At 31.8% G+C, this 26,357-nt stretch overlaps 2 protein-coding genes across 3 annotated transcripts in view; one reads left to right on the forward strand and one right to left on the reverse strand.

The window, feature by feature from the left end:
• The window catches only part of LOC127725651 (hormonally up-regulated neu tumor-associated kinase-like), a 41,421-nt gene extending 37,638 nt beyond the window's left edge, over nucleotides 1-3,783 (forward strand). For both annotated transcript variants that reach the window (XM_052232751.1, XM_052232750.1), the window contains exons 9-10: nucleotides 1,583-1,754; nucleotides 2,801-3,783. In XM_052232751.1, the coding sequence (XP_052088711.1) occupies nucleotides 1,583-1,754; nucleotides 2,801-3,615 (987 nt within the window). In that variant the 3' untranslated portion in view covers nucleotides 3,616-3,783. The remainder of the gene's footprint in view (nucleotides 1-1,582; nucleotides 1,755-2,800) is intronic.
• Nucleotides 3,784-13,377: 9,594 nt separating this feature from the next.
• LOC127725666 (GSK3-beta interaction protein-like) lies at nucleotides 13,378-23,418 on the reverse strand. The gene is made up of 3 exons (XM_052232819.1): nucleotides 23,230-23,418; nucleotides 19,684-19,859; nucleotides 13,378-17,647 (listed from the first exon to the last, which is right to left on the reverse strand). Exons 1-2 carry the CDS (start codon nucleotides 23,410-23,412, stop codon nucleotides 19,689-19,691), a joined length of 354 nt encoding a protein of 117 aa, XP_052088779.1. The 5' UTR covers nucleotides 23,413-23,418; the 3' UTR covers nucleotides 13,378-17,647; nucleotides 19,684-19,688.
• Between the last annotated feature and the right edge of the window lie 2,939 nt (nucleotides 23,419-26,357).

Below are 26,357 nucleotides of genomic sequence, written 5' to 3' on the forward strand. Positions count from 1 at the left end.
AGTTTCATTGTGAACTTAAAGGTAAAGATGGTCAACTCTAATAAAGATGATAGAGTGATCTATAGTAAAATTTACTCCAGAACTACAAATAAGTATATTTAACCCTAGTTTTTGGTGGGGTTTGTGTTGCTCAGTCTTTAGTTTTCTGTCTTGTGTTTTGTGTACTGTTGTTTGTCTGTTTGTCTTTGTCTTTTTTTGGCCATGGTGTTAGAAGTTTATTTTCGACTTATGAGTTTGAATGTCCCTTTGGTATCTTTCGCCTCTCTATTATATAAATATTTAATTTGTTTAATTTTGAAGATGCAAGTTTATTTTGGTACATTTTATCATGCTATTTTGTTTATCATATCTATTTTCTCATAACATGTATAAATATAGACAACAGTTATTAACCGATGTTAACATCTCATGTATCGATTAAGAAGACAAACCAAGGTTGCAAACGCAATCAAAGATTATAAAAGAAAACAAAGTGCGCATGGAAGTCGAATCGTTTGTATATTATTACCACTTCTTTCATACCGTAACACTGCTGTCGGACTGTTAGTCTCCGAGAGTACATCACTAAATAGTGAAATGTCGGTTTTGTCACGGTTTAAATGATACTTCTTTCCAGTTTATAATAGTATGCAATTGTGCTGTAAAAAAGACTGTAATTCAATCAAATTAAGTTGACCCAAGTCGGTTTTTGTTGTACTATTTAGGCCCGAGACCCTTTATCTTTTTCATGCTCTAGGTCGTTTTTAATTGTTTTCTTTCTAAATGTTTTGTCCATAAGTGTACCAGACAAAAGTTATCATCGAAACGTCTGTTGTTCGTACGGATATCATTTCATTTCTTTTATATTACCACTGGTACGTTACCGCTGATGTGGGACTTGTAGTCGCTGAGATGATCGTTCGCCCAGTATCAATTCCGACTGTATTGAAATGACAGTTTTAATACTTGTGTACATAAATTCCTGTTTGTAGTTCTTTGTAATTGTGTTTTAACTAAGGACATAACTTCCTCAAGCACAATTGACCAAAATTCGTTTCGCCCGTTCTGTTTATTTTCCTTATATTTTTATGCTCTTAAATCTCAACTTACTTTATTGATTTGTAAATTCCTTTTGGATTTACGGGATTTCAACACTTGTAAACTACTATTATATCTGGTTTTCTATTGTTCAGACGTCCCTCCGTATTAATATAATTTCCTTGCAATGTTCTTAGTCTCAGGAAATATAAATTAGAGCTTTCTGAAATTTTGTTTCAAGCTTAATGTGAACATGCTATATCGTGTGATGCGTTTACATACCCATCTTTCATAAAATTCTTGTTTACCGAATACTTCAAACATTGTTTGAAATGTTCGTCACTTTTTGTCTCAAGAACCGTCGAATCAGATCTAATTCTTCTTGAAATTTGACATTCAGCTTTAAATGACGATGTTATACACTGTGATATGTTTTCACATATTTCGCTCATCACCTCCCTGTTAACTGAATATTTATAGCGGGGGTATGTTATCATTTAGAAATAGCTCATATTACGTCTTGGTCTTTTTCATTGATATTTTACGTTTTGATTCGTTATTCCAGGTGCGGAAAAATAGATCAGTGCCAGCTTCTCCAATACCGACAGCTCCTCTAATGAAAGAAAACAAAGAAGAGAAGAAACAGACTGCACACACCGATGGTGTGATATCAAATATAGAAAAGGATCTCACTATTGTAGAAATAGATGAAAATGCTAACCATATTAATATTAGAGGTATAATTTGTTCGATTAATCTTTACAAGTGTTCATATTGTACACAATATCACATCTAAGTAAAAATTCGGGTAGCCCCAAAAATCTATTCCAAAGTCTGACGTATTCTCCGCGAAAAAGCTTTTGATTATAAGTTAACTAGAATATTCAAATAAGAAAATGGTATGACTGTCAATGAAACAACTCTCCACCAGAGATCAATTGCACGGCTTTCAACAATGAGCAAATCCCATCTGCATATATATATATATATATATATATATAGATATAGAAAGATGTGGTATGAGTGCCAATGAGACAACTCTCCATCCAAGTTACAATTTATAAAAGTAAACCATTATAGGTCAAGGTACGGCCTTCAACACGGAGCATTGGCTCACACCGAAAAGCAATCTATAAAGGGCCCCAAAAAATTACTAGTTTATAACCATTCAAACGGAAAAACCAACGGTCTAATCTATATAAAAACGAGAAACGAGAAACACGTATGAACTTCATAAACAGACGACAATTACTATATATATTAAGCTATAAAAAAAAACCGAAATGTCAAATGTAAAATAATTCACCCGTGAAAACTAACTACCTGACTTTTATGCAGAACGAAGATTGGTTTCTTGTAAAAATTTTGTACAGTAGTAAATTTAAAAAAAAAAAACATTATTTTTAGTACCGTTGGGGACGCGTTGAAAGTAATGTATGCAAATAAGTTTGGGTGTCTGTGTATATGTGTTGTTACTTCGGTAAGGGCAAATTTAACGGGTAAAAAGAACATCACAATCAGTTACCGAAATAATAACACCACGTTGCCTTTCTGTTTAATAATCTTTTTAGTGAACATACATGTGACAAGTGACAAGTTTCTGTTCACGATGCTACACGCAGATGACTTGCGAATTGGTGTTATAGAACAAGTGAAAATTGTACAAAATTATTTTTAGAGAGAAACGTGTATTTGGTGAACGTTCTTTCGGTTTAACAGATTTTAAATTGATGAAACCTGTTACAATAGTTCGTTTTTTAGTTATGTGTTTGTCATATTGCAGTTTGTGATCCTTTAAGAACAGAAAAAGGTCAAGGCAATGAACAAGAAGGTAAAGAAAATCAACAGAAACCAAATATTGATACTAAAATCAACAGAAAGGAACAAGCAGAGAAAAAAGTATTCATGCCAAAACTAGCTCATAAATGTTCTGTGCTTGACCGTAACATGCCAGAAAATGGTGCTACATCTTCGCTATCGCCTTCCCCTGTAAAGGAACGGTGTGAATCGCCAACAAAATCTCGAAGAGGTTCACTGACAAAAGCAATTTTATCTCCAAGGAAAGTAACTCCAAAAGCACAGACTGATTTAGGGCTTTCTAAAGACAAAACAAATAAAAACGATAATTGTAGAACATATTCTGCTCAAGCTGGCTTCAAAAGATTCCAAAGAATATCGGTGGATGGTTCTAGAAATACACAATATGACTTGAATGGAAGATTCATACGAAAGACAGAAGTCAAAATTGTAAATAACAAAAAGAAAATTGATTTGATTTATTCCACAAAGAGTGACAACTCATCTGACAACAGTTCGAAAATTTCATGTCACTCACCTACGCTTTCTGAACGTTTCAATAGTCCAATTGTAGAACAGACAAAAATGTTCTTACGAGCAAAACTGAACAATGGAAATATAAAAACAGGTATTTCTAAAGACCAATCAAAAGACGATAATTCAATCGAAGAAATTTCGCCTTTATCTTCACTGTCAAAACAAATGAGTTCTCGCGCAACAACGCGAACTGAGTTTTCTTCATTTGCAAAGGATGGACAAATTGCACTTCCATGTATTACACCAGTACACAGAAACAGTTGATAATTTGTACAAAAGTAAAGTAAGATTGTCTTTCGACATTGTTCATACAAATGTGTATCTAACAACCAACAACGAAAATACTTATATTGTTGATCATTTTGTTATTATTGATTTGCTTTTTTCTGTAAATTGTGCAATATGGATTATCAAATAAAATGTTAAATTATTGATTATAATATTTTTTTTTTTGCCTTAGCAATAGCATACACATTTACTTAATCATAAATTAATTCCTGTTATCACCTGCGCAGTAGTCAGGTACTTCTGTGCTGACATGGTATATAATTGATGCCTGCATTAATTTCTATAAATTTTCTGCTCATCTGCTCAAATGTTAAAATCACTCGAAGCACTAGGGGTTTTCTACCCTAAGCAAAGATGGTCTTAGCAAGATTTGTCATAACTTTTGAAAATGTTGAGGTTGAATGCTCTTCGCCTAATTTTTAGTTTTGGTTTAGTACCACTGATGAGTTTCATGTAGGCGAAACGCGCGTCTGACGTACATGTACTTAATTATAAGACTTATCTTTCAAAAGTGTTTATGTTTTATAGAAAGCTTATTTGTGTAACTCGCATCGTTTTTTGTTTGTTTTAAAAAACTTAATAGAGTAAGCGTATCAGAATTTCGTACAAATTAAAAGGAAATATGGTCGATGCAAGCGACGCTTCCAATGTGAGGATATAGCACAGATGTTTTTATAAGTGTGAAACTTTTCCCTAAATTGAACTTAAAATAAATGAGTAATATCAAATATGATATCGTACCTGAAAAACAAATGGTCCAATAATATTATCATATTTCCATGTTTACTGAACAATGAAATATGGGATAAAACCTTAATTTTGCATATATTTTACACATTTTACATCATAATGAATATGTGTACAAAGTTTCAATTTGATGTGACCACAACACTATTGTAAACAACATTAAACTAAACCTTTAACATGATACGGGACGAAAAATAGACGGACGCACTGATAAATGTAGGATTAAAAGACAAAGTAAAAACAGTACCGCTCTACGTTACGTATACACAAGGACTATATCTATTATCTATTTACTTGCTTAAATAGGTGATGGACTAGTCTCTGCATATTAACAATGACAGTGGTCTTGGATCAACAAAAGTTCCCTTTCAATCAGATTTGATTGCAGTTGGTTGTCATTACTAGCAATACAGAAAATTTTCGAAAGTGTTTTCGTTTTTGTACAACCTGAAAAAGCAGCTGACGTTGTAATTGTTTAGATTCAAGTAAATACGCATAAAAACTAAAACATAAGAACTAAATAGTGTTAGTGTCGTCTAGTACTACTATTTGAAGTATGCAAAATATAAGGCGAAACTACCAAGTTCCCCTAGAACTGCTTAAAGAGAGTCGAAAGATACCAAACAAATATTAACTACTAAGATAGAGAACTTTTTATTTACATCTAAAATATACTTTATATATCTAAATAAAATCATTGACACCACAAAAGAGGTTGGAGATACTAAGAATCAATAAAATTTCATAAAGCGAAAAGAAACCTTGTTATCAGAAACCCACTATCAGTGATAATACTAGCGTAATTTCATTCTTCGTGAGAGGTTTCTGTTCGGAGTCTGCCTCATAACAATACAAAACAAATTGACAAGAAGAGAAGAATATTTCGTTCACATAGAAAAGTCAAATGTCTGTTGAAAAACACATTCTACAAACGTAACTGATATGTTGTAAATAAAAAAAATTATAATGTCAGCTTCAGAGAATGTTTTAATTTGTACCAACGTTGGCCATTTATTTTTATGAAACAAAGTTAGACTAATTCTTTTAATCTGTCTGTAAGTTTAGAATGAGGAATTCGGTTTGTCTATTCTTTTGCAAGAGTAAAAAAGACTTAGATCGTTCACACTTCCATACACCTTTTCTCGCTCCGCGCACTATGATTAGTGGTGTATGGAAGATACTTCTAGCTGGATGAGTGAAGAGAGATAACTCTACATTTTTAAGTAGCATTTTCACAACATACAAAACTAAAGAAGTGAGCAAAACAAACTAAAACAAAACCCGGGGGTTATCTCAGGTGCTCCGAAAGGATAAGCAGATCCTCTCCCGAATGTGGCACCCGTCGTGTTGCTCATGTCAGTACAAACTCGTTGATAATTCTAATTTGGTGATGTATCATACCAGGAAAAGCAAGAAAGAGCACGGGATTATCGTTACGATAATTGGAACATATCCGTCGTCAACTGTGATAACGGTTAACCAAGCTTTCCTTAAAATTTTGGAAGGGATGACTTCAACTTCACCACTTTTAACCTTTGCTTAAATCGCTTTCTTGTTAGCAGCAACCTGTTATAAAGGAAATCAGAAGAGAAGCGATCTCAATGTCCTGCTAATGGACCAAGACCCTCAAACAAATGTCTCTATGAATTGCGGTTAGAAGTACACAAATACATCTTTTATGTTAAAGACAAAAAGAAAAAATATGTTAACTCTTAAAAATGTCACCGGATTGCTTCCGTCAAAATTGATTAAAACAGCATAAGGATGTAACAAACAATTTTGAATAACGAGTAACTCGATACATTCTAAAACAATTTCAAAGCAGTAGCGATGACAAGAAAAACAATGTACGGATCAACAGCGAATGTCATATGCAATAAACCTTTTCGAAACAAAACAATATCACAAGATCATCTAGCAGCGGGAAAAATTCGAACAAAAACGGAAACGTGGAAAGGCCTAATAATAACAATGATCAAATGACATTATCGAATTTATTAACATGCAATGTTGTAATTAGGCAGTTTTATATCATTTTTTTCAGTATTCTTACGTATTACCTATTATCCTTGACAGACATAATACGCGTAATCAGTGTTGTTTGGTTTATTTCAGTTATAATGATTATGAGTTATGGTCATATGACTGTTGCTTGATCATATGCATGTACGCCAAAATTTGGTATTTTATCTTACTTCTTTGTTGACATTGTTAAAATCTAAAATCAAATGTCATTTAAATATGTGCATATGCTTGTCATGCAAAATACGATTTTTTTTCATACAAGATGATCAGGAATACTTTTTAAAAGATTAAAGAATATCTATATTTCTGACTTCATGGGATAAGTATACTTTATTTGCCTTATATAATCAGTAATGTTGATATGAGAATATATATTATGTTATAGTACGCAAAGCAGATCAACATTTGATTGTCGTAGAATTTGACAAATATTAAATTGGGTTCGTGTTGCTTAGTCTTTAGTTTTCTATGTGGTGTTTTGTGTACTTTTGTTTGTCTGTTTGTCTTTTTCTTTTTTTAGCCATGGCGTTGTCAGTTTATTTTCGATTTATGAGTTTAAATGTCCCTCTGGTATCTTTCGCCCCTCTTTTGCAGAATTTGAAAAATTATATTATTGTAGCATTTGACAAACTAAATTATTGTAGAATTTGACAAATAGTTAGGCAACTGAAAATTTATGTAAACATATCAATAACAGAAACATTTTCTGTAAGAGTTAATGCTAATGTTTTGAATATACATACTCCATATCTGAATCAAAATTCAATGAGTTTAATAATATGTACAGTCTTTTGGACAACAAAAAACGCACTCAACAAAACCAAATGTAGCCCTCGTCTACGTTCTATTTTTAAGGACTGTTCAATGGAAGTATCAAGCGTCTTAATTCTTTCTGTACACAAAGCCCTCTATATAATACAAAATGTATATACGAGCAGTATAAGGGCAGTATTGCTTCCTTGTGAAGACAAAATGAAACTTTACTTGAGATCTTCTATTCAATTAAATGCTGCTTATTGGTAGCGAAATTAGGACGACTATTATTTCTAAAATATGCAATTCTTAATAAAACGTAATTATTTTTGGAAAAGTAATTATCTTCTGTCTGTCGCCTGTGTATTCGCGCAACGCGACATCATTGAATATGGTGCATTTTAAAGCTTTATGTATATCGTTTGTTGTTTTTCATCTTTTCATTTATTTGGTACAGAAAATGCACTTTTCCAAGATCTTCTAAGTATGATGATTAAAAAATGAAAACAGAGAAGGATAATGGTATGAACGGTGTCTAGTTATGTTTGTTGCGAAAATTAAAAGAACCGGATTTATCATTTGATCAGTCGTTACATTACAAATACAGATGTACATATAAACTTATCCAATATTCGTATAGTATACACATATCATCTCTTGGTACCCTGGTTTTATAATGCACGACCGGTTATATTTGTACTACTGTTAACAGCACAGCTCATGTTCGTGTCCTGCTTTAGGTCCGCGTCTAAGCAATATAGCTTTCAAAACAAAGACAACGACAATAACTGATCATATTAGCGTCGATGTTAAATTGAAGAATTTAAGAGGGAAAATATAAAAATGTACTCGCTACAAAACAGAAGAACAGCTCGGCGATCTATTCTATCTTTCTGTTAAAAAGCAATTATATACACATATAATTTTTATTTTTCCGACAATATCTGTAAATAGAATATATGAAATTGCATTCATTTTTATAACCATATATATGTGTGTGTGGACAGAAAAATTAAAAAACTCAAACAAACGTATGTCTTAATTCTATTGAGTCTGATTAAAATTTAATGAAGGCATGCAGGCATTACATCTATTTTTCAAATATTCAAAATATTGTAAAATAGTTATTTGCATAAAAAATACCAAATGACTTTTCGATTCATATCGTTCGTTTCCTTTTCGATTATTTTTTTTTTAAATAACATGAATGCACCAACCTTTTTTTCTTATGGTTAACATTAACCAAGAGCCCAGCAATAATAAAAGTAAAACATAACCAGTTGGGTCTGAAAATAACATTAAACGATATCAATTTTACTGCAACACATGCAAATTTCGACAATTATTATCTCTTTATTGATGTTTGATGACAAAAGATTTGAAAATAATCCATTTTGTCTGATGTATCCAAAATAACCAAAAGCTAAGCTAACCCAGACCTGGAATCAGACCTATGAATTGGAGAGATGCATTATTCCACAATTTCAAATAATCTAAGTTTTATAATATCAAATGTCTTAGTTATGCATTTCTTCGTCTTAAGCAGTTAGCAGCCTCAATATATCTTTACAAAACTTAAAACACTTTTAGTATATTTTATAGCATTAAACATGAAGAATGCTTCTTTTTGCTAGCAACATAGAAAAACTTAAAAATTTTACACATAACACACAGACACCGGTTAAAAGTAAAATAACAAAAATACCGAATTTCAAGAAAGATTAATTCAAAACGGAAAGTCCTTTATCAAATGGCAAAATCAAAAGCTAAAACACATCAAACGAAAGGAAAACAACATTCATATTCCTGACTTGGAACAGGCATTTCATACACCATTCTCGATTGGAATGCCTATATAAGGTATTCTGATACTGAAGTATTATGAAACATGTAATTACGTTCATGTGTAAAACAGGAGTCAACAGAATCCTTTATTTACAAATCTTTCTGGTGTCAATTTCAATTTAGTAATGCATTCTGACATCATATGCTCATAACTGAATAAAAGTAAATTATTATATATGTTTATATGCATGATTCAAGACACAGACACACAACCGAAAATATAATTTTGTGATAAAGCAAGTCTTTCAACTCAAACTTCACACGCTAACTTAAATTATTCTGATTTCTGTACAGGAATAAATCAACATGACAAATATTTTTCAGCCTTTGCAGTTTCTGTAACTGCTTAAAAAAACATTGGGAGCTGGCGAAACTGTAAAGGTTGACAAAGTCTAGAAGAACGTCAATAACAATTTTGATCCAAGTACTGACGTTTACACAGCTCCAAACCAGGGGTGTACCACTATTCATGTTCTATGGAAAAATGACATGAAGACAGTAGCTACTTTTCCTGGTAATCATGATCATAACATGGCTACTCTCAATATGGTATAAGAGCTTAAGAAAGGTGATAAGTATACATCAAGCAATGTGTATCAAGGACATACCTCTATAGTGAAGCTGCAAGTAATTTCAGTGTGTTTTCTGGATATCTTATTCGATGAATTAAATACATTCGAAAGAAGGCAAAATTAAGTAACTAAATGTTTTTTTTTCTGTTTTTATTTTTCTATCAAATTCAAATACACACTCTTGTACTTTGTCATGTGTGAAGCGCTTACAATTCGCCATTTAAGATTCCCGAGTATTCTCGAAATTTTGATCCAGTTCACGGGGTTTTATTGGGGTATTTTTTTGGAAAATCCAGACCAAAAGAAGTACTGCAAATCATAAAAGCTTGCACAAAAAGGTCTTAGTAAGAAATAGTTTCCTTCAGTCCAATGTTTGAAGTCATATAAGTACAATATTTGCCAATTCAGAGTAAGATGTCAGGCTAGGGAGCTGTTTTCTCCGATTCCGAATCCCGGAATTTTAAATGTTCCAAAAAACATTAAAATTTCTTTTTTGCTGTACTAATTGTGTAAGGTGGTTAACGTTTGCCCAATACCTCCTTTTTAAAAAGAATCATCAAAGAAACCAGGATTTAGAACACCAACACCAAATGCGCGTTCTGTCTTAATAAGACTCATCAGTGGCGCATACATCTCTCATAATATGTTTTAATTATTACTAGACATTAAGAATAGAAAATTACCAATATACAAATCCCAGGTATGTTTAAAATATCAATGTTCATTTACACCGGTAACTTTGAAGGAAGATTGATGCTATAATGTCCAGTAAAATTGGTAACCATTAATTTTATTACTACAACTGGGTCGATTCCTCTGTAGGTGGACTGTAAGTACCGATGATATCACCAGCTCAGTAGCCCGTTTTTTTGGTACTGGCATGAAAATACGGATATCTTTTAAATTGAAATTTGCTATCATAAAATATTAAGTTCTTTATTAGGGAATGTATAGCTCCGATTCCTTTGCCTGTCCTGGTTTTGCTCTACCTTTTGTTTTTTTCAGGATATATCAGTTCTTCAATGTTTGTATTAGATTTTGAATTTTAAAACATTTTGGCCTCGATACACTATTTGTCGAAATGTGCAAATTCGCAGTAAAATTGGTATCGTTCACTGGGTTGATACCTCTATATAATGCAATATCCATCTCCGAGGGTTCAACCAGCCAATTTGTATTGTTGACGTTATTAAATCCGTGTTCGTCTCCATTGTATATCAACAGTTAACAGTTGACGTAGTAGTCAGCACTTTTGTAGGTTTTTTCTACAACCAGGCGTAGATAATTGAAGTTGTATTAGGCACAAGTTATCAGAATATTCGGTTATAAATGCTCTTCAACTTCAAATTTGATTTCCCCTTCCAACTGATTTGATACGAGTGAGTCTTTTGTAGACGAAAAAAGTATAACAAAAGTATCGAACTCCAAGGTAAATTGAAAAAAGGGGAAGTCCATAAAAACTGACGAAATCAAACATTACCAATCAACGGAACCAGTGAAAACAGCTGTAATATTCCTGACTTGGTACAGACATTTCCCGAAGAAAATGGTGGGTTAAACCTAGTTGTATAGCTAGCTAAGCCTCCTACTTGTATGACATTTGTTTATAGTTTCGTTATATTAACAAAATTAGGCAACCCAAATAGACAAAATAGGTGAATGTATGTGACAATAACTGGTATCCAGCAGCCAAAAATGTGTAAACATACTTCACAACCGACTAAAAAATTCAAACAAATATACAAATAAATCTATCACAAACTTTTGTGTTGACATCAAATATCATTGAAATGTTCAAGTTCTGCAAATGGACTTTTTATAAAATGTTGAATTATTCGAAACACTAAGGTTTTTCTACCCCCAGGCATATTTATACTGGCTCTAACTACTTAATACCACGTGCTTTGCAGAGAAGCAGCAACTATCAATTGTTCAAGACTTTGGTTAATTGAACAGTCCAGTCAATCCCACGAACTACCACACTTCAGACGGGCACGAGTAAAAAGAAATTGTTTTTCATCGGCCAGAAGGACAGATTCGAGGAGAAAGGAATGCCTTTATATGCAATTGTGGACGGACGTATAAAATCGAATTCAAATTTAAATTTTGATCAGATTTTGATTATAAAATCTTAGACAAAGGCTTATAATTCAATAACAGTTTATACTATACAGTGCTTTAATTAGGTCAAAACAGGCTTACTGGAATGTTACTTGTTTTAATCCTAAGTTATGTTTATAACAACAGCAGCTTGCTTATCGGTCAGTTGCATCGTTTTCTTCACTTTGACCAGTTCACACCCAAAATAACTAGATATCATTGAGATGGGAGCCATCTCTGTGGGCCCCGCTGTGAATAATGTGCGTTAAAAAATTTGTATCTTTACCATAGGACATGGGGTTGTGAACTGAAACCAAAGTTTTTGACCTTGACCTTTGACCTTTGAAGTTGTACATAAATTATGACACACCCTTTGGTGTTGGTTTGTATACATGTAAAGTATAAACTTTGAAATCATACCTGTTCTCAAGATATAGAGCGGACACGATCTTTACTATAGGACATGGGGTTGTCAACTGAAACCAAAGTTTTTAACCTTGAACTTTGACCTAGGAAGTTGTACATAAATTATGACTCACACTCTGGTGTTGGTTAATATACATGTCAAGTATAAACTTTGAAATCATAACGGTTCTCAAGATATAGAGCGGACACGATCTTTACCATAGGACATGGGGTTGTCAACTGAAACCAGTTTTTGACCTTGACCTTTGACCTAGGAAGTTGTACATACATCATGACACACCCTCTGGTCATGTCAAGTATAAACTTTGAAATCATAACGGTTCTCTATATATAGAGGGGACACAATTTGTTACGGACGGGACGGACAGACGGACAGACTGATCACTATACGCGTCCGACATTCGGCGGAGCCCTAATTATTGTGGACGTCTCATAAGTGGCTTCAGAGAAATTGTTTGCAAAGTTTATGCGAGACGGACAACTTACAAACAGTAATGCCAAATTCCTCTACTGTCTTTTAGGGCAGGTGAGTTGAAAATCATACCAACTTCGAGAATCATTGGTTGTGATCATTGAGGGGTAAAGATTGCTTTCATTTTGCAATGTGTTTTTAATTGCAAAGGAGCAAATTTAGACAATATATGTATTTTGAACTGGAGTTATCTTCCTTTGTCTTTAATTGCAGTTGAATCGAACTAAGAATAGTTTTCTTTACAAATATGGTATTACTTATACACATCGTTTTCTAAATTGAATTTTGGAGTATATACTATTATTTTGTTGCTTGACATGGGTATAGATATGATCTAAAACATAGTCAACTCACTTCACTATATTGTTTTAACTGTAAAATGTAGAGATCAGGCCTGAAGATATAGCTAAAAAGCTTGAATTTCATGCAATCTTTTCCCCCAAAACAATCATTTTGTCTTGCAGCAATATAAATAATACTTTTAACTTGACAGAATTATTTTACAAATGTTCAGCTGACATCATCCACTCGGAAACACTTCTGTTCTGACAAAATGTTCCACTAGATACGCTGCTAAGGTACAAAATTGAAGTTGATATGATTCTACTACAGACTAAAACATCCAATACTTTAATCAGTGAAGCATTTTACGTTGTCTCCTGATTTATACAACTTAAGTCTGTTAGTTAAACTTACTTCTGCTTGTTAACATTAACACAATTTTGTTTTCCTGCTTTATAAGTTACTCATTGTATTGTTTGAATTACCATACGAATCTAAAGAAATACAATCATAAAAAACAATTAAAATATTTTTATTGTACATATAAAAGTAAACAAAAAACGAATTGCCCCATTGTACATTACAATTGTTAATAAATATTAAAGTATAAAATAATGCTACATCTTACCAACCAAATAATGCTTGGAGAGTTAAACCAATTGTCAAACTGATTGAAAAGTAGACATTTTCCTAGTTCAAATGAAGCTTTTGCAGCAATCTGTTTAGATTCAAAAAAACATCTTGTATTAGATTGTTCATATATTTCAAATTACAGGTTTCCAATTTTAGAATTTAACACACAAATGGAAACAACTACTACGCAGGATAAACTGTTTCCCTGCATATACTAATCTTAAGAAGCATGTGTTGATAGCACCTAAAAATGTGAAAAGCATTTATCAAGTCATATTTGTGTCAGATCTCATACAATACACCATGCTCCTTTCACTTGCTATGCATAGGAAGGGATATATACAATGTGTCCTAACTTAGTAACTAGGAATAGTTTCTTTTTCCCCAAAAAAGTCTAAAATTGGAACAAAATCAAGGCTTGGAAAATTGATTATGGTCACTGAATTTAAAGGTAAACAAACTGGTTCATTTTTCAGCAAAGAGTATTGCCAATTTACCCTGAATTTATGAAGGACATTATTTACCAAACCATAATTATGTTGGAAGAACATCAGTTCTATGCATTGTCTTTCAGGTACAAATTAATTCATTTTGGTTAGCAATGTCATTCGATGCAAAATTTTGTATAAAATATGCCTTTGACAGTAACATGAAGCCCTGAATACTTTAATGATTTTATGAAAATATGTAAAATTGTGAAATGCTATGCAGACAAATTTTCAATTTCCAGTAGGATTTGACAGCTTTTAGATTTGCCTCTGATTGAAACAAATAGTGAAAATCAGACCTACTCCTATTTTTTTTATTATTTTTTTTCCTTTTATGGTTTAAATTACACTGTTAAGTTGAAAGATGATAGCTTTTAAAATAAAGCCTTGTTAATTAAACTGTGGCGGTTACAACACATTTACAATATACAACAAAGCAGTTACTGTAAGTTACTGGCAGGACTAGCTGATGTGTAAATATGATGTCAACTTGCAGGAAGTCAACATAGACTCTGGACTGGATAGTTTTGTACAATCTGATGTTGCCTCAATTTTTCAAAAATAGTAAATGCATAACCACAAATATTTAAGTCATCAACCTATATATATAATCAGCATTATTCTTATCATGTTTACAAAAATATTTCATAACCGTATAAATTGTTCAAACTCTTCAATGCAAACATTATAACATAATTCATACTTTTAAGAAACCATACAATGTATAAATAGTATAAATATATAAATATATACATAAAGAGCACCTTATACTTTGATACATCAAAAGCTTTGCAATGATTAAATACTATCATCATTCTAATCCCTAACACCGATGAAGGTACAACTTTTCACTAAATCATTTCATGTTTTACCTTTTTTGTACAATCCAAAAGATATGGATACAAGATACAAACAAGCACATATGTAAAGATCTTTTAGACCTAACAAACAAAACAAATGGTATCTCTAAAAACTCTTTAACAAGCTTAACATATGGTCTATTTTCTGTTTCATAAGAAATTAAAACGCATGCCCTTTTATGTTTGTGCCTAGCTGTGACTTAGACATGGTCTATAACAAGATCAATGACATTCAACCATCAACTCCTCAGTTTTAAAATATTTGTTTTTACCTAAAAATCATACCTTTAGCAGACTTATGATGACAATATCACATCAAGAAAGAATGATTTTTTATGTTTTCAAAAATGACATTTGATACATTTTCATGGGAAATAAATATGTGCAAATAATACATCATAACGCTATGATTGCTAATTCGCTAATTAGGTATCACTATTTTAGAATGTAGGCAGCCATTAAATATCTTCATAATATGAAATGTATTTCTGCTGTGACTTTAAGGGACAAACTTGTAAGGGACTAAACTTACAAGTTTTGTAGGATTTCCAAAAAAATGTTTATATGAATGAAATAATGTTGTGATTCTCTCCCTTTGAAAGATTGCTGGCTAACTAAGGCAGGACTAGAATAAAATTCTACATCAATAACATATTGATCATAAACTAAAGTTGCTTTTATTCACATACATTGTATATCAAAAAGCTGTCTTTCTGGGATACAAAGATCAAATGATAACTACAAGAAACACAGCAGGGATAAAATATTTAGTATCAACTACAGAAACGCAGTAATAACTCTGGACCTATATCAGTGGAAGACTGCCAATAGGGATGGAAGCTCTGTTAGATTTATCCTAATGTAAATTGCACGTCAGAATATTATGCTTGGCAATAGAGTAAAATATATCATTTTAAATATCACTGCAGCAGATTAGGTGCTCATCCATACCAATTCTCAACTTCAAATATTTCAGTGTGAAAATTTAAGTGTAAACATTTATCTTTTTCAGATTCTCATAAAAATGAGAAATATGTACCCATATATCTTACAAAAGGTAATATTTCTCTGAGAGTTTGCACTCATAAAACACAATTATCAAAATTTGAGGTTTAATGTATGACATTTGTAAGCTTGAACTCAAAACGATATCTGAATAAAATGTAAATGGGAAATGCCTGATGTTTACAAATGGAGTAAACTTTCTTTACATTATGAGAAAATGGCTCTCATTAAACCTTAATCTCAAAGTCTTAAGACTTTTGGTAAGTAAATTTTTACCCTAGAATTTTTTTAAAGGATTGGTGACCTGCAGAAAGGAGAGTGGCCATGAATCCTTAAGGCATATACAAAGAAATATAGAATTTCAAATTTAAATTATAGGTGCCTGAATTAATGCATTAAGTTAATTTGCACAAAAGACAGACTACTGACAAAGTGGAAAGTATTTGCTTCCATTATTTTGATATAAGGAGTCCTGAATAGTCACATTTTTTTAACTACCATGCTGGTATCTAAGAACAATGAAAAAGTACTTTCTGTTGCCATAGTCTCTTGCATATTAATTTTTTTTAGTAATTACTGGCTTTAAAAAATAAGGCACTTGAATAAACATAACAACTCATTTATGACTACAAAGTCTGTTTTGTCCATAATTGGCTGAATAACCATAATATTATAACTTAGTATCTGAACTTGGGGCTGTAAATTCATACAAATTTAATGAAGCCAAAAATAGACCAGAGTGACAACAATTCATATGAATTCAACAAAGCCAAAAAAAATAGGCCAGAGTGACAAAATTTTCCTTAGAATTTTTTATACTCTTTTACAAAATGTGTTTAATGCATCCTTATCCCAAATTGTAAAACTCAAATGATGTAAATGGAGGGAAGACAATGTATAGGTCATATTGACCTACTTTTTGAATGAATATGTTATACTAAAAAATATTTGTCCTAATACCAAGTTCTATCAGTTGTGTCACTTAATATTAGGGATTTTAACACTATACTCTATAGTGACAATGGAGCTAAAAATATAGACTAGACTAGAGGGACTTATGCTTGTGGGAGGCTGATATACTTCCCATGGTGAATCCTAACAAGTTATATGATTGTAGGTCACTTACTTCATGAATTTTGAAATAGGACTTAAAACCAAATTGGTATATTAATGAAAAATGTAGGTCATTATGATTTTCCATTAATGGGAGACTGTACCATTCCCACTAATGCATCCTTACACCAATTACATGGTTGTAAGTCACCTTATATCGCACAAAACTCAATCAAAGTTGCTTAAGCATAATATGTATATTAGATTGACCTGAATTAAATGTGAGGCTTTAATACTCACTTAGACACACCCTTACATCATGATATAGGATTGTAATAGACTTAGTCTCTGAGAACAGAACTTGGACATAAAACAAACTGAAGTTTAAAATCAGTAGCACATCTACTGAACCATGAGACATGGTCAGCCTCTCCGTGATGCATAATTACAAAGTAGTCCCCTCAAATTTGATACAGACTATCAAAATATTTTGTGTAATCAACAATATACTCATTTCAAACTTAAAGTTTACTTGCAATTGACAGAAAATGCTGATTCTTCTGTCTTTTCAAAGTCGTTTTTCAATTAAATCCAAAATTTAAAGTATTTCAAAATATTGTGTTAAGCAAATGCATGCATATAAACTTATATCTAGCAAATATCACTTGTAAAAATATAAATGTACAAACAAAATAATACTGGTCTAGTATTTTCCTTTGGTCCAATCTTTAATAACATCATTTGATCCTGTAAATAATAGTAAATATACTACTACTGGAATATTTGCTATATAATGTAATAATTAAATTTTGGATGTAACACGTCTTCTGATTGGCTGAAAGTTTTTTGTCTATCAGCTCATAGACATAATTTTGTCATGTGACCGTGACGTCATCAACGTTTTTTCATGATTTACTCCTTAAAAATGGAATTTAGAATTACATGGGTTATTTAAAAGTGTGCACAACATTTTTGAGGTTATTTCAAATAGACAGAAAAAGATATTACAGTCATTCCTTAAATACATAGAATGATCTAAATAAGATTCTCTGACAAAAGATTGTTTAAAATAATGCCAATTGCAATAATATAAATTCTTATAATGTTTTATCACAATTGAATGAAAGAAGGTGAATCCTTTATGAAAGATTTTCTCCTCTTATCTGCACATAATGATGAAAAGATGTTTGTGCTTAATTATAAAATAATCAAAGTATGTTTTAAAATAAAAACATTATAGTCTATAAAGTTAAGATATAGTTTGAACTTTAGACTTATGAATAACAGATCTACTACAGTTATTACATAGTCCACATTTTTCTTCAGTATTATGTATCTCAAGTCCAATGAGTATATCAACATTTTTTAACTGGATCTGATAATTAACTGCAGTAAACTAATATATCTGTCATATCTGTTTTTCATAAATTGTTTTGTTATAAATTAGGCAGTTTGCAGTTGAAGACCGTACGGATGGCAACAGTCCTTTTGCGCCAATTACTGTTTTTCAGGGGTATCATTTGCACCAATTTGTTTTTTTCAAAAGTATCAATTGCGCCAATATTCGGAACTCATTTGCGCCAATTTACCTTTACACATATTTTGCATAATATTACATATTACTGATTAATATGTATTTTTGTTATTTTTGGCTTATAAAGTATCACATGTGCGGGGCTATTTCAAGAGGAGAATTTCTTGAAATGCATAAGAAAGCCTATGCACAGAGAGAGAAGAAAACTTTGCTGAAGATTTAATACATGATAAGCCAAAACAGAAAAAAATAAAACTTTTGCTGATTATTTTAAAGCCATATATGTTGATGACATTGCTTTGTTCCCACCATTCGTATGAACTGAAACCCCATCTACTGCAAGACGTACATATATTGGGGCAGAGGCATTCCACAAGAATTACAATGAACTGTTGTGCATCCCATCCTTTAATGTTTGTACTGTTGGACAATATAGTGAAGCTACAAGCTACTACATACATTAAATTGCGTAGCAGCAGTAAGAAGTAGACATGTTTCAGAAAATAAAACATTTTCGGTGTAAAGGCCGGTCCCAAGCCCGGATAAAGTAGGAGGGAAGTCATTTTTCTTTCAAATGGCGCAATCGTATGTTTTATTTTTGGCGCAAAAGATACTATGTAATTTTAAAACCGGTGGCGGGACTGTGGCGCAAACGTAGCATTGGAGAAAAAAGTTGTGGAGCAAAAGGACGCATTTTTGGCGCAAACGGATGTCCCCCGTACAGATACCTATACTTGTTTACATCCACTTCATTCAAACTTTGGTGGATAGTTGTCTCATTGGCAATCATACCAAATCTCCTTATTTTTATATACTATAGTTAGTCAAAATTATTAATTGTTAATTTTTCTCAGTGTAATATTTCACACTTTTTTTATATAAAGTGTGAAATATAAAAAAAAATACTATCTTTTCAGCTGCTGGGTTCTCACTAAGGCCAGTCTATGACAGCAAGCCATGAAAATCTGTCTTGACTCATCATTTTCAAAACTGGTGAGTCCAAAGATGCATCAAGATTGTAAAATGTTGTAACATCTGAGCACAAACATCATCATTTTATGACAAAAATAATTAAAACTTGATGTCATTTCCTTGCTCTATTTTGTCATGGGGACTAAAATGATAAATTATCTAGAAATAAAATTTCATCTCCTCACTGCTGGACTTACCATGGCCAAAAATTACGAGTCCCTGGACTCGCCTTCAAAATTCCTAAGTGAGAACCCTGTGCTGTGACCTTCAGTCTTACCAATGTCAAAAAGAGGCATCTTCACTCTGTCCTTGCTGAATACTGTATAGTTTCATGGCCAAGGTGTCTCCAAAAGTGTTTCTATATCCAGGACTCAAGTTATCTAATAAGGCATATATGGTCTCATAACATCTTGATTCCAAGTTGTCAATCTTATCAAAATGCCGACTTACAACCTGTGATTAAAATTATTCAGAATTAAAGAATCTGTATATATGAATAACACTACATGTATACATTACTTGTTTTCTTATAAATCTATTATCTTTTTATGTAGAACATGTAGAAGGAAAGACAATTTTAAACCTTCATCCCTTTTTTCTTCATAAAATTTTGTTAACTTCTATATTTATTCAAATGAATATATAAAAGTTAACCACCAACAATAACCAGCATTTATTGTAAAAATTCCCATTACAAGTGAGATTTACCTCACCTGATTCCCTCAATGTAAACTTTATATACCATTTAGTAGGAAAAATAAGAGTGATAAACTCATCCATGTCATGTGACAAAGTTTTCAAGTCACAACTGGAGATTTGAAAATTTTCATCTGGAGTTTGGGCTTCATAAATGGAGATTTTTTATCAATGTTTTCAGTGTTTATTTTGATGATAAAGCTACACATTTCCCTTTTTTTAGATAACAGTATTACTATTAACGTATTCTCTCAACAAGATAAATGTATTATTGTTGGTTAGTTGGAAGAGAACATTTCTTATACACTCCTCACAAACCCCTCACTTACATCCCATCCCTAAAAAAATTATTTGGAAAATTTTTAGTTGCACATGTATCCAGCACTTGGTTTTGTACTGCATTCCCCTTGTATTTTAGTCATTTCTGTTTTGGTAATGAAGATATATCAATAAATAATGCAAATGTATATGTTGAATGAAATGACATTTACAATGCCATTTCAGACCATGTTTTCATTCAACATTGATTTTTAGCTAAAACTTACATAACCTTTGGAAACATCTGTTTGACATTTTAAAGTCAACAAACAAAATGTAGAAAGTCAACACATATAAACAATAACAATATCCTAATTTTATCATAAATACCAGTCATGCTGGTAGGGATCTCCGGGAAAATTTAACTATGGAGGAACTTTCAAAGGGACAAAACCCTCCTTGTTGTGGTTGAAATCATTGCAATCCTCCATTTCATTGTAAGAAATAGTGAATAGACTGATACATGTACATATATATTGTTTATTGTAATAATTTCAATATTGAATAACCAATATTATCATTAATTGTCATTTGTAATAATTCCAATATCAAGCCTGGCTTTTCTTTGTCAGGGATGACCACAATCAAGCTGTCCTGTTAATCATGTTAAAATCTGGATCAAAACATGTGGATTAAAATTACTTAGACCAGTGAGAGAAAAAATTAATGAACCATCAAAACCACTGTTTTGTGCATTTTAGTTAAATGAATAAAGATATGGATTAATATTGATACATGTAGATGTATACTGTAGCTGTTTAACTTCCAGTGCGAACTAAATGCATTTTTAGGACAAGAACATGTTAATGTGATATCAATATCAACCCTGCTATGTACTAGAGGCGAGTACGCTACCACAAAACCACTGAGTAAGCCGTATTTTTAACATGCTAGTTCACAGGGTAACAGACTGCAGATATGTCACCCTACATTTGTACCGGGACACATTATACTGACTTCAAGCCAAGCAGTCTTTTCTATAACTCCTTAATGTTGTGTGCTAAGCCGAAAAACAGTAATTATTAATTTTAAAGTCTTTGGTTTGACCTGGCCGGGTTCGAACCATGACCTCCCACACACGAGGCAAACACACTACCATGAGACCACTGAGGGGGTAAAATAACTTAGAAAGGTAGTCCAAAAAGTGTTGTACTGAAATAGGTTTTAAAAAAAGATCAGATATCTTTTGTTATTATAAAGCATCCATTCAACTATGCATCCCATATTGGCTAATAGGACCTGAAACTATTTTAGTGTTTAGACCGTTGAAGGTTGGGATGGTTTTCTTAAGATACATTACAGTGTAATACCCTGTGTCCTTGCGGCAGATGGTATTGCTCATTAACTGATTTCATCATATCGGCAAACCTACATATAGAATCGTTCTTGTACTTGTTTTAGTTTTTCACAGGGACAGAAAATGTTTAAATTGAAAAGTTCAAGCATAAATTTATAAATGCAATCATATTTAATCATTTTCCTTTAAAATTAATGACATCTTTTGATAAAATTGTTTCATCATAGGGATTTTTTTTTATCAAAATGAAAAAAAATTTAGCTTTTGTAAGTATATATATATATATATACATGTATTTATGAGAATGATGAAAAAAGATTTAAAAACAAATCAAAACAATAATCTTGAAATCATACAAATTAATTTATAGAAATTCATACAATTTATCGAACATCAATAAATATGTTAAACTTTTACTCCAACTGTATGTAGTTGAAGCTACAAACATATATTTTTTTATAGAACATCAATAAATATCATGAATATGTTAAACTTTTACTCAAATTTTGTGTAGTTCAAGCTACAAAAATATTTTTTTGTCATGCATCCGATTTCACCTTGAGAGATGCACACGCCTGATGAAGCTAATTTGTTTAGCGAAATATTGCGTATTTCTATTTAAAATCTAATAGAACTTTTTAATGTATTAATTAGAGTGTTTAAGTTATATTCTTAGACATTTATAAAATTTTAATTCGGTAACTGTATCAGTTTATTTTCACAAACTGATCCACGCCTAAATAGATTGGATGTTGATTGTTGCTATTTTTAGACATTATATATACATGTATTCACATTTTACATGTATATAGAGAGTAAAGATGAAAATAAAAGCTTTAATTAATATTAATATTAATATTTATATAATATAATTACATTACATAGAAGTTTCATATGATTTGACAACCAACCATGTATTTATTACCTTTGGTGCCAAAATAAAAGAGATACTTGATTAATTAAATCTAATTACATGAATTATTTACTCATTTGTTGCATGTTAATGTTCTTACATTACTCTGAAAGCTTGGTAAAAGTTATTTATCATCATCAAAGATTAATAAATTAGTAGAAATGACTCATCTTAATCAGGGTGAAACAACCTGGATTCAAAGTAAGGGTACAATGTAGGTAATGGGAGGGGGAGGGCAGGAAACAAGTTGAGAACTATATATATATATATATATTATAATTGTAAAACATTCACTATAACAATGACATACAAATTTGAATATTTCTCACATGAAATCAATGTATGTACCGTTAAATACTATATCAGTAATACCTAATTATGAAGACCCCTCCCCCTTTTCCCAATTTTTCAGACGACAAGCAACAAAATGAACAACTACTGTGAGTCTTGTGGTTTCACACATTATCCTATGATATGGAACGATTTCAAACTATACAGAACGTTCTACAACACTGTCAAATTAATTTTACTATAACCCGTTTATAATTTCAAGAATTACTCATCACACTTTCAACTATCTATTTCCCATGTCTGCTTACCCTGAATCCACGAACTGACAATTCCACGCAGAATTCTTCATTTTCCTTCGTTTCCAAATTGAGATAAACTAGTTGATTGTTGCTTGGTAAATTAGGAGATATTATAACAAACTTTACAGCGTATGACACTTCTTTTACAACTTCTTCAGCTTCTATACGAAGTGTATGTTCATCATGATCCATTACAAATGGGAGGCAACTCTATTACTCTAAATATCAAAAGGGAGATAATACTTTTTTTGTTTGTTTATGCATCGCCTTTTTTTTTTATATTTCACCAATAATTATTTTAATCAAATTTATGAATTAAATACCATATGGGAATTGCTGACACATATCGACTTATAATGTATTAGGCCCAGATTGATAAAAAATTACCTGCATGCAAACTGATAACTTCCCGCAGCGTTAGCAGAATTTCAATACAAGAAAAAATTATTTTGATTCGGCATAAGTTTTCAACACGAGCTCTAAGGAGCTTTTGACCGAATATAAAAATATATACATAACATAAAAACAGTCTAAGATATAAACAACCTGCAATACAAAGTTGAATCTCACTCATAGCATGCAATAAAAATTTAGCAACAAATGTAGAATGGAGTAAAGCATTTATCTAATATATGTTTTTGGGGCCCTTTATAACTTGCTGTTCGGTGTGAGCCTATGCTCCGTGTTGAAGACCGTACCTTGACCTATAATGGTTTACTTTTATAAATTGTAACTTGGATGGAGAGTTGTCTCATTGGCACTCATACCACATCTTCCTATATCTATTTACCTATTTAAAAGGTTTACCGTTAAAAATATGGTAACTATCTAAATAGATAGATTTCTTTTATAAAAATCAAATTAGAAAAATATCTCTCAATAATGACAATTATAAAAAAGGTATTTTTTTTATCCAAACTGGGCCTTATACATTATAAGTCGATATGTGTCACCAATTCCCATATGGTAACTGACTATGCGGTACGGTGACCTACAGTTGTTAATTTCTGTGTCATTTGGTCTATTGTGGAGAGTTGTCTCATTGGCAATCATACCACATCTTCGTTTTATATCTAATGATACATTTGGTCCCAGATACATTGTAATTTCAGTTATATCTTTGAATAGTATATCATGTCCTAGTAGGCGAGTGACATTATTCCGAAAAGGACGCTTAGTTGACGACTTTAATGCACCCACCTAACATACGGCTATATTATACATCATTCGAAAGCTTATTATCTGTATCAGTTTTACCCGGTCGTCAACAATTCGTACGGTGCAATTTTTGTTAAATCAAGGTCAAAGGTTAAGAATGAACATTCATAAATTTCGCAAGTATTAAACAAAATGACCTTTGCTGTTTTTTTTGTGATATTTTTTTTCTAAAAATGATATGATCATAATAGAACAGAATACCATTATCAAAATCAAATGCACATTAAATGTTAATTGCGCAATATTTACAGAAAACTGCAATTCTTATTACAAAAATCCTTCAAAAATAGTAACATTGCGATAAAAGCAAAATATTTCTTAAGGTAGCAATATTTAATTGCAAAAATAAAATTAATTTATCGTTTATAGGTTCAGGGTTATTTTTTTTCGTCATTTAAAACTGCAATTAATATAATAATGGTCAGGAATCAGCCTTCTAAAGAAGCTTTACCATATGTAAAAAGGGTAATAAAAGTGCTTAAACTGTTTGCACCACGTGCACGCGCTTTATAATCACAAGTCCGGGTATTTCTTTTTTTGTTAGAACATTATTACATATACTTCATTAGTTGTTTTATCAAATATGACTGAAATTGATATTGTGGAAGATTGAGTACCCTTCCTGGGCAACTTCAATTACCACCGGTTTAAGTTAGTGTTCGTACATTTCGGTGTATTGTTTAGAAGACTGTTGTTTGTCTCTCTTACTTTTATCGCTTTGGTGTTATATGTGTGATATATGTGTGTTTATCGAAAATGTAGGAATGATATTGTCCTTACGTTCATTTGTTTTTGTTCTTTCCGTTCATATGTCCATCCATCGATCAGTTTAAAATCTTTGTAATGAGCAATACTCCTCCTACATCGCTGGTAAATTTTAGTGAAGTTCAAAGTTTTGAAGTGCACATATGGAGATTGTATATGAAGGGATATAAGGATATTATTCATGATATACACATTCAAATAGAGTGAAATAGAAAGCAATTCAAATTCATCATTTAAGTCCTGCGTTTAAGTTATCTCATTGTCAACGCTTGTTTTTCTCACATTTAAACACACCATTTTGTATTTTTTTTTAAGTCATCTAAGTCCTATTGCAGTTATGAGATCTTCTCACCATTAGAAACCAAAACGAACAGACTATAGCATGCAAAGCATTGGAATGTAAAAAAAATCAACAATTTTACTTTTTCATGTTATTGTTTGGATAAAGTTTTAGGGTTTTCTTTATAATTTAGTTTTTGAAAAGACAATACTTCAGACGAACTAATTTTGGCAATCAGTTTATTTACGCGACTTTTGTGATTAGAAAAATAACGCTCTAGTACGTAAATAAAGTGTGAAAATCGCCAAAATTTCGCTGCCAGGTCAACAACAGAAGCTTAACGCGGCAAAATGAAAAGTGCTAGGTTTTTCATAGGACTGGTTTGAAGATGACATTATTCTGAGAAATCCTTTTGATAGATCTGTATATATACATATATATAGTCTAAAAGATCATTCAATTTTATGGACTTTGAAAGACCAGGAAGGTCTCATCGTCATTTATGCGGTCTCCGGTAGGTTTTCACTATATATTTTGAATATCAAACTGGCACTTTGAGCCCTCCATAAACATAGAAGACAAAAAGTTTACCCAAATTCCTTTTGGTGTCATTTGTATCTTTATATTAACTTACTATCTGTATAATGTTATGAAGATTGAGAGATCAGGGGGGTCTAGCCATCGCCCTGTGCCTTTTTACCTGAATTTTCGACGATTTTTAGTTGAAAAGTGACAATTTAAGCTCTCCGTAGTTATCGAAGATGACATTATTCTGGGAAATCCTTTTGATACATAGTCTAAAAGATATTCAATTTTATGGACTTTGAAAGACCAGGAGGGTCTCACCGTCATTTAAGCGGTCTCCGGTAGGTTT

Source organism: Mytilus californianus, unplaced genomic scaffold (genome assembly GCF_021869535.1).
Source record: "Mytilus californianus isolate M0D057914Y unplaced genomic scaffold, xbMytCali1.0.p SCAF_15, whole genome shotgun sequence".
NCBI lineage: Eukaryota > Metazoa > Mollusca > Bivalvia > Mytilida > Mytilidae > Mytilus > Mytilus californianus.